Source organism: Panthera onca, chromosome A1 (genome assembly GCF_046562875.1).
Source record: "Panthera onca isolate mPanOnc1 chromosome A1, mPanOnc1 haplotype 2, whole genome shotgun sequence".
NCBI lineage: Eukaryota > Metazoa > Chordata > Mammalia > Carnivora > Felidae > Panthera > Panthera onca.
In genome coordinates this window covers 215,517,704-215,530,891 of record NC_138339.1, presented here as the reverse complement: position 1 = coordinate 215,530,891, position 13,188 = coordinate 215,517,704, and the positions used below count along the sequence as shown (strand labels likewise).

Below are 13,188 nucleotides of genomic sequence, written 5' to 3'. Positions count from 1 at the left end.
GAAAGGGTAAAACTGTGGAGACAGTAAAAAGATCAGTGGTTGCCTGCTGTGCGGAGGGAGGGGTGAATGCTCAGAGCAGAGAGGATTGGGGGGGGTGGGGGTGGGGGGTGGGCAGTGAAAATACTCTGGTACTATAATGATGGATACATGTCATTACCCATTTGTCCAAACGTACAGAATATACAACCCTGAGCGAGAACCACAATCTAAACCAGGAACTTCGGGCAATAACGATGTGCTAATGCGGGTTCATGAGCTGGAAGGATGCACCTCCCTGGAGGAGGATGTTGACAAGCAGGGGAGGGGGCTGGGCATGCATGGGGTGGGGTGGGCAGGGGTATACAGGAACTCTGTGTACCTTCTGTTCACTTCTGCTGTGAACCCAAAAGCGCCGGAAAAAGAAAGAAAAAGAAGCCAGAGCGGCCCACTGATGTTAACTGGCCGGCCTCCCCATGTCTTTATTGCTTCTCTGAGTTGAGGAAGACGATAGCGCTGCTCTTCCGCGAGGGCCACCTGGTGGGGGGAGGCGGGGATGACGAATGGAAGGCAGGAGACGTTGTCTGGCCGGGTGTCACGTGCCCAGGGCTCCTCGGGGCGGGGGGGGGGGGGGGGGGGGGGGCCTCAGACCCTGCTGGGCTTCTTGGGGTCCTTGCTCTTGGCCGGCATGAAGGCGTAGAGCTCCTCGATGAGCATCTCCATCCGGGCGGTGACCTCGGTCACCGTGTCGATGACCAGCTTCTGCTGCAGCTTCAGCGTTTTGTTCTCCCACAGGGCCTTGTTCTCCTCCTGGAAGACGCGGTGCTCCTCGCGCAGCGCGTGCAGGGCCCTGTTCTCCTCCCGCAGCAGCCGGTTCTCCTCGCGGAGGACCTGCAGGTTCTGGTTCTCCTCCCGCAGGGCCTGCAGCGCCTGGTGCATCTCCCTCAGCAGCTCCAGGGACTGGCTCCCGTCAGCCAGGCCGGGGCCGGCCTTGCTCTCCTCGTCCCCGGAAGACCCGGACAGGTTGCTGACCATCTGGCGCAGGACGCGGAGGGTCTTGGAGTCGTCCTGGGGGGGCGAGGGCCCCTTGGACTCCTCGAAAGCGGAGGAGAGGCCTGTGCCCTGGTCCGGCAGCAGCCCGGGGCCGTGGAGCTCCTCGTGGGCCGACGGGACCGCCGTGCTTTCCTCCCCGGGGCCCGCCTTCTCCTCCGCCGGGCCCCAGTAGGCCTTCCTCTGCTCCAGCCGCTGTCGCAGGGCCCTGTTCTCCTCCCTGAGGAGCTGCAGGCTGCTGTCCTCCTGGAGGCGGTGCATCTGCAAGGCCGCGTCCTTCGCCACCTCCAGGGCCGAGTTGTCCTTGTGCAGCAGCGGCGAAGCGGCCCTGCTCTCCTCCCGGCCCAGCGTGGCCTTGCGCTCCTCCCAGAAGACCTGCAGGATCCTGTTCTCCTTGCGGAGGGTCCTGTTCTCCTCGCGCAGCGCCTTGTTCTCCTCGCGCAGCGCCTTGTTCTCCTCCTGCAGCAGGTACTCCTTGGCCAGCCGCTTGTGGTGCAGCTTGTGGTGGAAAGAGGACGACGGAGAGAAATACAGTTCTCTGTACAGGCGGCAGTTTTCGTTCACCCAGCGCCCGTCCTGGAAGACGAACATCTCGTCGCTGAGCTGCACTCGCGGAGGGTTGTAATCCAGCTCGAGGTCCGCCTGCGAGGTGGGGCGCTCCATGGGGTCCAAGGGCACCGAGGAGAAGCGATTCAGCGGGTAGGAGTGCTGGCTGGTCACTCTGCGGCTCAGCCTGGGCAGGGCGGCCTGCCTGGCGCAGCGCGGGCTGGGGTACAGGTTGTGGAGCCTCAGGAAAGGCTCGGCTGTGCCCCTCTGCAGGAGAGAGCGGGGAAGCCGAGAGTTAGTGAAGGAGCCGACGAGCCCGAGGCTGCTGGCCAGGTAAGAGGCCGGCTTACCCCCACGAGACACTCCGTCTGATAGTCCGGCCGGGCCACGGCGGACACGTTTGCATTTGGCTTCGCGGAGGCCTCGCAAGGAAATACAGCCGACCCCCTACTTGCAGCCGTTCTGGTCTGGAAAGTGACCGCGAACGGTGAATTCGCGAGTGCCAGACCATCGCCCCAGGGTAGAAACGCAGGGTTCGGTTCCACCCACCTCTAGTCACAGTTTTGTCAACCAACCGAGACATAACCTTGTATTTATGTGGATTACTGTTGAAAGACATCTTATTTAGTATGCACTATTGACTCGTTAACATTGAACTTTCAGCGAACAGCACTGTCACTCATGCCCGAGCAAAGCTTATCTAACCCATGTTCTCTCCATCAGGCACATCACACCTTCTTTCATTAAGGGGCACTAGACAGCCCTTGGGCAATGTGCTACGGGGCCATTTGAACTGTGCAATCATCCTCCACCCCCCAAAAGAGCACGAAAATGTCAAGAATATGGCCCTAAATAAACTGTGAAAGGACAATATTTTACAGTGTGAGAGCTGAAACAAGAAGTCTCCTTGGGGGCACCTGGGTGGCTCAGTCGGATGAGCCTCCGACTTCGGCTCAGGTCATGATCTCACGGTCTGTGAGTTCCAGCCCCGAGTCAGGCTCTGTGCCCACAACTCTGAGCCTGGAGCCTGTGTGGGATTCTGTGTCTCCCTCTCTCCCTGACCCTACCCCATTCATGCTCTGTCTCTGTCTCAAAAAAATATATAAACGTTAAAAAAAACTTAAAAAAAAAAAAAAAAAAAAAAAAGAAGGTTCCTTAGCTAGAATGTGTGTATCAGGTGACTTTAATTGTTTGTCATTCTGTACATGTCTGTAAATGACCACCAAAGTGCCACAGGTATTGATTTGCTGGTTACAAACTTTAGCGAGTGGGCAAATACACAAATAGAGAATCCATGAATAATGACCGTCACACGTATGTTGTGTAGGTGGAAGGGTATTCACTTGAAGTCCACCCGATATTTGGATCCCCAGCCCCACGATTTGATCAGTGACAAGAATATGGCAAGTTCAGTTTCAGTTTCCACGTTTTCAAGTTGGGATAACTACATCTACTGCCTTCCCTCAGAGAGATATTTTTAGGATTAAAAGAGATAACGTATGAAACCATTAACCGTGGGCTCTGGCACACTTCTGTCCCCTTAGTGGAGGAACACACGCTCTTCTCAGTCGCCCCCAGCTGCAGATATGTCCCCACAATTGGCGTGGGCAAAGGGGCACCATGAATCACCCCGACAGACACCCAAATCGTTACGTCCAAAACAGTGGTGCGGTCCACCAGCCGAGCCTTCTCCCTTGTCCCACCGAGGCTCGCCCTCCACTCTTAGCCACCCTGAGTCAATCCTTCCAGCCCTTTAACATCTGCTGACACAGTGTTAGCCTCAAAGCAGAGCCCAGATGGTAATTTTGGAAGAGAGGGGCACCATCACAGACCTATCACTGAGCAGTGAGAGTTCAATATGTGGTAATGAAGACAGCAAGGGACACCAAGGAATTCCCAAGGAGCAATTCATGCTGGTGGCCCATACACCTCAAGACCGTCATATCACAAAGGGGATCAGAGTCACAGAGCTTAAGTCTGATAATTGCACTTCCCAGTGTAGAATAATCGTCTGAGTGTGTCTTAAATGCAGATTTCTGAGCTCCCTACTTGTAAGACTGATGCACTCAGTATGGGATATGGTCCAGGAAGCTCCATGTCTAACCAGCTCCCTCCAGGGATGCCAGCTGCGGGCACTCAGGACAGCTCGGAGCCAGGTAGGACGTGTCATTTGCCCAGGTGGGGGTTACACCAGGGTTAAAGGCCAACGTGCTAAGATTGGGGATCACAAGGATTCTCATCCTGGTTCTGTCACTGATGGGCAGTGTGAAATTGGAGATCACTTGCACCCTCTCTGAGATCCAGATTTTTTACTAGTAAAAAGGACTCAGACTCCCTGACCCCGTAGGCACCTTCCAACATATAAAGTCAGTTAAATGTGCCTGTAAAGTGGAAATAAAAGCACATGCCTTGTTTGGGTCACCACCCCATTGTGAGGACTGAATGAGATAATAATTGCAGACGTGTTTTTGAAACTGCTGAGCACCACAGAAATGTAAGGTGTTATCGAGAAGAGTAGGTTTTGCTAATGGCAGAATTCTGAGGTGTATTCAAAAATGGTGAACAGGTGGAATGTGTCCTGAAGAAGAGGTAACAATTGCAACAATGAATTAAAAAAAAAAAAAAAAAAATCACGATAGCTACTTCTAAAGACACCCAAAGCATTTCACCTTAGAACATTGCAATGCTCTCCAAATATCAAGTCCTCATTTCTCAGGCTATTTTCACAATTTTACAGATAGAGAAGATAGAAAACAAGTCAGGTTATCTGCATTATGTCTTCGGGCGTAGAGAGAAATGTAATTTGCACGGTGTATAATGTTGGCTGGAATTCTTCAAGACCCAAAGAGCTAGATAAATAGAAGGCACAGTTCTATGCCATTAACTTTGCAATAAGCACATGTCATTAACTTTGTAAGGATGTGCTTAATCTTCTAGATAGTGAGGGTGCAGGGACATTCTGCAATCAGAACCTTATTTACTTTAAATAAATCCAGCCTCCGTGGTTTTCGTATTTCCCAATTGGGAAAGCACAGTCGCTCTTGTGGCCGAAGCTGAGACCAGAATGAACTTCACTGTGGGCAGTACGGCCCGTTTCCTTGTCAGTTTAAGGTCCCTTGACCCTAGATTTCTGGGACGATTGGCCACAGTCACTAAGGAATGGATCTTGAGAGGTCCTCTCCAGCCAACGGGGGCCTCCATCACAGCAGGATCCTGTTCCAGAACACATTACTACGGGAATTGTGGTTGTAGTCAACAGTGTATATCCCAGTCTTGAGAAGAAAACAAACACTGAGCCCCAGTTTTGTGTTAGGCCCTGAGCTGAGCATTCTACCCACCGAATTAACTTCACCCTCGCAACACTGACTTAATAAAGTGCTGTCGTAATTGCCATTTTACAGATGGAGGAGTAAACTCAAGACTCTAAGTTAAATGAACGGTGCCGTTTTACCCACTAGGTCACAAATCCAGTCCTGGCTGCCCGAACGTGTGTGTGTGAAACACACACATAGGAAATCGCCAAGGATTTATCAAAGCACTTGCAATAGTTACGGGGGTGAAGATCGTTTTCTGTTAACTTCTTTTTTTTTTTAATTTTTTTTACCATTTTTTATTTATTTTTTGAGAGAGAGAGACAGAGCGCGAGCGGGGGAGGGGCAGAGAGAGAGGGAGGGAGTCACAGAATCCAAAGCAGGCTCCAGGCTCTGAGCTGTCAGCACAGAGCCCGACGCGGGGCTCAAACCCACAGACCGTGAGTTCATGACCTGAGCCGAAGTCGGTCGCTCAACCGATGGAGCCAGCCAGGCGCCCCTGTTAACTTCTTATTATGGAAAATTTCAAACATATACAAAAAGAGAAGAGCCCGATAAATGTCCACATACCCCTCCCCCCGCCTCACAAGGCCAGGCCACACTCGTTTCATCTGTACGTCCACCCAACTCCACAACCACCCCCACCCCGCCACTGAGTTATTTTAAAGCAAAGTGTAGACATCCTGTTATTTTACCTATAAATACGTGAATGTGCGTCTTTTTAACAAAGCATCAATACCATTATTATCCCTTTAAAATTTAATACTGGGGGCGCCTGGGTGGCCCAGTTGGTTAAGCGTCTGACTCCTGATTTCAGCTTCATGATCTCTCGGTTCATGAGGTCGAGCCCCACATTGGGCTCTGCACCGACAGTGAGGAGGCTTCTTGGGATTCTCTCTCTCTTTCTCTCTCTGTCCCTCCTCTGCTTGTGCTGTCTCTCACTCTCTCTCAAAAACAAATAGATGTTTCAAATACAATACAATACAATACATTTAACACTAATCACTTAATATCAGCAAATACTGAGTCGGGGTTCAGATTCCCCCAGTTGTCTTTATTTTCTGATCGGTTTCAATCAGAGATACGCGTCTTCATCCAACCGAACGTCCGAAAAGGAATCACTAGCCCGTTATCCTGTTTATCGCTGTTCAGAGTATCCATGATGGTTGTTAAATCATCATATTCAGCTGCCTTTATTCTGCCTGGGCTCCCCCAGGGACTTCTGACGGCTCCCTCAGCAGAAATGCACGAAATAAAACCTTAATGTGTAGGTGGCAGATCCCTAGCTGTGAACAGTCTGGATGTTTGGGCCCTTATCCCTGTGCATGCCATCAGGTGCCTCTTACCCTCTGACCTTGGTTTTCACATCTGTACAACGGGGATCAGTGACATCACCTCTTGGTCTAACTTTCCCTGGCCCAATGATGGATCCGTGTTTGTAAATGGGCACCGCCATAGCCTCGGCTGTCCTTTTTACCAACCAACCTTAGCATCTTGTCCCCTCCTTTAAATGGCCAGCGCTGGGGCGCCTGGGTGGCTCAGTCGGTTAAGCGGCCGACTTCGGCTAAGTTCATGATCTCACGGTCCGTGAGTTCGAGCCCCGCATTGGGCTCTGTGCTGACAGCTCGGAGCCTGGAGCCTGTTTCAGATTCTGTGTCTCCCTCTCTCTGACCCTCCCCCGTTCATGCTCTGTCTCTCTCTGTCTCAAAAATGAATAAATGTAAAAAAATTAAAAAAAATAAAATAAAATAAATAATAATAAAATAAATGGCCAGCGCTTCCCACGCAGACCCTGTGCCTTCTCTGTTACACGCCCACAGCACCCAATCCAGAAAATGTTGATAGACTAATAGGTCCCCATGACTTCCTTCCCCAGGAAACCAAATCCTCCTCTCATGACTAAGTCCTGTATCTTCCCTCCTATTCCCAGACAGAATCGAGGAGGAGGTCAAGGTCAGCGTTGCCTCATGGCCTGCTGTCTTAGATACAACACAAAAACGTTTAACAACATTTAACAGTCATGTATTTATTTGAATGGCTATTGGAAGAACATACCTATTTTATCAAACTCACAATCCTATGGATAGTACTAAGATGAGGCTAAAGTACGTCAGCACCTTCCCCTGCAAGTGAGAAGATTTGAGGAAAAATACCAAATATGCAGACATTTCAGAGACGCCAAGAACCCTGATTTAACTTTGAGAAAATGTTAAGACAAAACAAATTCTTTCTTCCCCAATTCCAGTCAGACCTAGCTGGATTTAGTCCGTAAAGAAAGGCTCCCTCTTGGCCTTATGAAAACAAGGTCACCTCGCCCTAAATATATTTCTACCCTGAATGTTCTCGTAACAATTCTTCATCCACATTTATGTTGATTAATCAGCTAACATTAATTGGGCATCTAGTCTCGGACCCCACCCGCCTCCAAGGAACTTCCAGTCAGTTTGAAAATTCAGTGAATAGTACCAACTATCGCTGGGTGCAAATGAGGGAAGTCAAAGAGGAGCATACGTTAATGCAGGCTGTAAGATGTGGGGATCAAGGGACCGGGTATCACAAAACCCAAAAAGAGTCCCGGCTCTACGCCGTCTGGGTGCATGACCTGTACAAAATCGTTTCATTTCTGTGCCGACATTTCCATATCCAGAAAATGTGGGTACTAACACGATTCAGAGCCACGCTGGGTTTCTACAATGACCAGCTTTAGAGGCTGCCATTCACAACTGTTGTTGCCATGCACAACCTGTACCACCATCCACGGCAACCTCACTGACATCTGACCTGTTTCTCTCAGGGAGTTTGTTGTAGAGTTCAGCAATGAAGGGACAACGTGTGACATTTTCTTTGTTTATAGAGAGCGACCGAGATGATGACTGCAAATTCAAAAAGACAAGTTGCTTAGATTTCCTTAGCAGAGGATTTCTAGAACAAGGAAAAGGAAATAGCGCTTACTGAATGAGTATTATGTGAGGATAGGCTAGTTGATTTCCATATTCATGTGTAATATCTTACAGAGAAGAACTATCATGTTTTATATAAAATCACAGAGTCTGCAAGGGGCAAGAGGCAGGGTTTAAAACAGGATATCTGACTCCAAACCACATACTTACTCTTGCTGTTTACAGGGCCCAGATGTTTTACTTCGCATGTGTTGGTATCATTACTTTGCAGAGCTTCTCTTCTGCCCTGTCCCATTTCCCACCCCAGAGAGATAAATTACAGTTCTCTGAGGGCAGTGGCCTATCCCCCCCCCCCTTTTTTTTTTGACATGCCTAGACATGGAAACTAAAACAGCACGCTTCCCTTACAGCGGAGGTATAATGAGTCCTTGCGGGTGAACTAATCAACCGAAATGCACTGAAAAGTAAGAAGGTGATCAGATTGAACCCCATGAACCTGTCGTCGCTTTTGGCCTGCCAAAGTGGTGATTTCATTTGTCTTTGTATAGTTAGCGTCTTTGGTGAAGCCCTATCTTCATTTCGATTCATATTTGTAAACTGCACAGCTGTGACCGTGCGATGGCCAATCTATAGCAGTGGGGTTTTCCCCTGTGAATTCCACAAAACCCCAGGTCAATCCGTGTAGCCCTTAAAGGGGGCTGGCCCCTGCACACAAGCATACTGGTTTTCCTGTCACCGTCTTGAACATATAATCCAATGAGGGTAGCGGCCCCGAATTCCCAGTGGCTTTGGGCTCAAAAGTCCCATCTTTGAGTGCTCTTGAGAGAGTCACTTAGCTTCTCTGAATGTCACCTCTAAAATGAACCTAAACGTAACTGCTCTGCCTGCTTCCTGGTGTGAAAGGCCAAGGAAGTGGGAGACAAGCAGTCATAAGGACCAAACAGGTGGCCAGTTCTGCCGTGAGGCTTGAATGTTCCTGGCCTAAAGCACTATAGCAAATGCCGAATGTATTTCTTTACCAAAGTTTGGGCTTTCCGAGGAGCGAGCGTCTGAGCTAAGCAAACACATGAGGAACAAAACCCCAGGACAACTCAGCCCATGTTTGAAGCCAGCCCCTTCTCAGTAGGTCTCCACAGCCAGGGGTATCACTAGTTGGGTATCATGGACGAAACTGATCTGCGCTTGATGTCCTTGAGGTCTGCTGAGAGGTCTGGGCCTTTCAGAACTCTGAAAGGTTCTTCTAAGTCTGGGAGGTAGAGCCTATGGCAGCATGATTCTAGTCCCCAGAGCAGCCATGACCAACATTTCCCATGAAGGAGAGACAGTCTCTTCCCTAATCTCTGGGAAATGTCCTCCGGTATGGATACAGACCCAGAAGGGGAAAGAGGAGAAGTGTGGCTTCTCCTTGAAAGGATGGATGCGGGAAGGGGAATACAGTTGGCCGTGGGGCTCATCAGACCTTTCCATCACCTCGTGAGGAAGACAACCGAGAGACTCTGCCATCAGGAGCACCATGCTCCCAGTTGAGACCTAAGACGCCTTAGTGCCAGGGGTCCAGAAAGGATCCTGGGCACAGACATCTCTCTCACAGAGCCTGAATCCCACCTGCGAATGGAAATCCCTCCGTAGCATCAGACCTGACCCTCTCCCCGGCATCTCCTTTTTATTTTTTTTCAGTGTTTATTTATTTTTGAGAGAGAGAGAGAGTGGGGGAGGGGCAGAGCACGAGGGAGACACGGAATCCGAAGCAGGCTCCAGGCTCTGAGCTGTCAGCACAGAGCCCAATGCAAGGCTCGAACCCACAAACCATGAGATCATGACCTGAGCCGAAGCTGGACACTTAAACTGCTGAGCTGCCCAGGCAACCCCAGCATCTTTTTCAATGCAAGTGGTCTTGCAAGGAAAATGCTTGAAATCACCAACCACTGAGTGCCTTTGTCAGATCACTGGCCTCCAGCAAATGGAGAACATGGAGGAAGAATGGCCAATAGGAAGGTGGGGGGCAGGGGGTGGGGAGGGCAGGGAACAAAGGGGGAGATCCATGGAGTTTCTAAGGACCAGGAGTCTCTGAGTGGGACTTTCCAGGGTGTAGTGTTTGAGGTTGGTGGCCTTCCATCTAAAGCGTTTGGGGAGGACTGGACAGTACCTAGGCAGGTGTAGCTGACGTACTCTAGAGTGCTCTCTGCTCCTGGAAAACTACGGCTACCACAGACCAGAAGAGGCGTTCAAATGCCCCAGCAGACTCAAAACCTATTGACCAGGTTTTTTTAAACACCTACTTTCCCAGCATTATTGAGGGTTACAGCAAAGAACATTGGCCATCTGAGGTATTTTTCAGGTACGTGAAGCTGAGATCCCTAGGATGCCGAAAGGAAGAGCTGGGTATGATGCTAATTTTCAGATGAAGGGACAAGGACCGAGTGTCATCATACTGTGAAATTAACTCAGCTGCCTAGTACCCCGATACGGCCAACGTTGGTTTTAATAAATGCTAACAGGTAAGAGGATGATTCCCAGGCCCATGTGATCGATTTTGAGAGAATTATACAGTTGACAGCAATAAGGAAAAGATGCCATCATAGGTGGTCAAATAAATGTCAGCAAATTGTTTAACATGCAATCTCCTGAGATCTTCCTCCTAAAAGTTACCCAAATGGGGAGAGACGTGGGTATTGTGGGCAGATTCCATAGCTCCCTGTTCTTGAAGAACAAGCCCTAACAAAGGAGAATGGGAACAGGAGGCTTGCACGGGGCACTGGAGGGTGCTGTTGGAGCTCGATCTGGTCTGGTGTAGACCCTTCGTTAATGATCCAGCCATAAACAATGCCTTCACGAGATGCACTGGTAGCACTCATTGGGGAAATAAGGAAGCCTGCGAGAATGGAATCATTATGTGCAAAGGGAACCAGGTCAGCTGGCTCGGGCAGGAAATAGCATTGATGGCTGGCAAGTTAATGCGCTGTTGGGAAATAGATCAGAAAACACAAATATTTAATGTGAGAAGAAAAACTGGAAGTCAATAAGACCTGAAAAGACCTGAGGGTGAGAACAAATAGTGAACCACCGGCACTTGCCGGGTGATTGAGAAGCCCAAATGCCCAACGCGATTGGGAGGCCAGAGGCACTTTCTGGAGACACAGAGCTGCTGTCGCAATTCCCTTCTAAACAAGACGGACCGGATCCCAGAATAAAGCAGCGTGTGGCAGACACACTCAGGGAGCTAAGGACAAGCAGTTGGGATGCAGAGAGAGGAGGCGCTATTTCCTAAGAGCGAGAGAAGAAACAGGGAGCTGAGAAGCGGCCTGGCCCAGCCTGGTGGCACATGCCTGGTGTGTGACGGAGTGAGAGTGGGCACTGACCTGGGCTCAAAGCCCCTAACTCTAGCTCTGCCATTACTAAAGGGGCGGCTGCGGTTCCTGGCTCCCATGCCCGTACAATGTGTACCTCACACTCGCGCGGCCTAGTGCCTGCCACATGATCGAATCAGCGCTCGGTCGATATGGCCCCAGAACAAGCTTGAGCCTCCTTAAGCCACCCCCCCCCCCCCCAGTTTTATTCCCCTTCTCTGCTCCTTCATGCTGACCTGTTTCTGGGAGCTAAGCAGGAAGAGTTACGTCAGGTGTAGATTCAAGACTTTTTGCAACCTCTCCGTCACATGATCCCGATTTCAGATCCTATTCCTGCCCCCACCCCCAGGTTGGCACCCTCTTCCCGTCCCTTAGTGATGCAGAGAGTGATTTACGTGGGCTGTGAACAAACCAAAGGAGCAAACCCACCCTCGGGGGGAGTAGTGGTCAGCAGAACCACGTGGCATTTCAGTGGATAGAATCAGACCTAAAACAAGTTCCTAAGAGCCGTAGGAACCCTACAGGGAAACCATGCTGTCTGATGACCAGGACGAAGTTTTGTATTCTAAGCTTCATGAGCTGAAACTGATGAAGTGGCTGCCCATTACAAAGGTATAAGGACAGACTCCTGGGTGGCTCAGTCGGTTAAGCGACTCAGGTCATGATCTCACAGTTCATGAGTTCGAGCCCCGCGTCAGGCTCTATGCTGACAGCTCAGAGCCTGGACTCTGCTTTGGATTCTGTGTCTCCCTCTCTCTCTGCCTCTCCCCCGCTCATTCTCTCTCTCTCTCTCTCTCTCTCTCTCTCAAAAATAAACATTTTAAAAATTTTTTAAAAAATAAAGTTATAAGGATAACTTGAAAACAAATAGCTGGGATGTTTTTGTGTCCTGTTTCTCCCTCCTGCTGAACATACTTGCCTAGATTGTTACCTATTGAAAGAATGCTGAAGGTTTTCTTTCTAATCCTATTCTTCTGAAAATCCTTGAGATGGCTTTATTTTTTTTTTACGTTTTTATTTACTTTTGAGACAGAGAGAGACAGAGCGTGAGCAGGGGAAGGGCAGAGAGAGAGGGAGACACAGAATCCGAAGCAGGCTCCAGGCTCTGACCTGTCAGCACAGAGCCTGACACGGGGCTCAAACTCACAGACTGTGAGATCACGGCCTGAGCTGAAGTCGGACGCTTAACCAACTGAGCCACCCAGGTGCCCCGAGACGGCTTTAGAAAACGTATGTATAATTTTCCTATATATAATTATATAGTTTATATTATATATGTAATTCTACATTAAATATGTTATATGTATATATACATATTAGCTATGTATTTATATCTATACATATCTATATAGATATCTATATATAGTATATATATCTAGATAGATATATCTATAGCTATCTATAGATATCTATATGTATCTATCTATCCATATCTATCTATTTAGATAGATATACCTATCTATGTATCTGGATAGATATAGATAGATAGATAGATAGATAGACAGATAGATAGATAATGATGCCCACTGATGATCGATCCTGTCCCTACACATCCCCGTATGTAGGTTTCAGGTAGTTACCTCTGCACTGGATTCCTCTACCCTACATTTCAGCCCCTCTGGTTGCACCGCCATCATCTTCCAACAGGCCCTCAGGTGACTCTGAAGAAGTAAGGCTGCCCCCTTTGTGACATAGCAGCAGTGGAAACAATCCAGTCAGGAGAACCCCGCCAAGGAAATGGCTGCTTAGCAGGAGGAGACCTCAGACTCTCCAGCCTGCCAACACTTCATCCATTCATTGGCCTCCGTCCTGAGTCCCCCTTCCACTCTACCTTTGGTATGCGGCAGGCCCCGATTCTCTTGGCATCTCCAAAGCACCATGTACCTTTTGGCCCGCGTCCTAGCTTTTCCGCTTAACGGATTCGGTCTCGTGAATTTGGTTCCAGGTCCCAGTGCTCGTTCTCCCCCACCCCACCCGACCCCAGAATTCCAGGGTGGTTGTGCAACAGCAGGCCCCAAAAGATCTAAGTCTGAGAAGAAGGGCTTATTCCAGAGTGTC

At 49.4% G+C, this 13,188-nt stretch overlaps 1 protein-coding gene across 4 annotated transcripts in view; it reads right to left on the bottom strand.

Moving 5' to 3' along the window:
- Positions 1-428: 428 nt before the first annotated feature.
- Positions 429-13,188, bottom strand: part of CBY2 (chibby family member 2) — a 29,429-nt gene continuing 16,669 nt past the window's right edge. For 3 of the 4 annotated variants that reach the window (XM_078433504.2, XM_078433506.2, XM_078433499.2), the window contains one exon: positions 429-1,839. In XM_078433504.2, the coding sequence (XP_078289630.1) occupies positions 622-1,689 (1,068 nt within the window). In that variant the 5' untranslated portion in view covers positions 1,690-1,839 and the 3' untranslated portion in view covers positions 429-621. Of the gene's footprint in view, positions 1,840-12,710; positions 12,816-13,188 lie in introns of those variants that run through there. The other variant, XM_078433501.2, reaches the window with a different exon arrangement.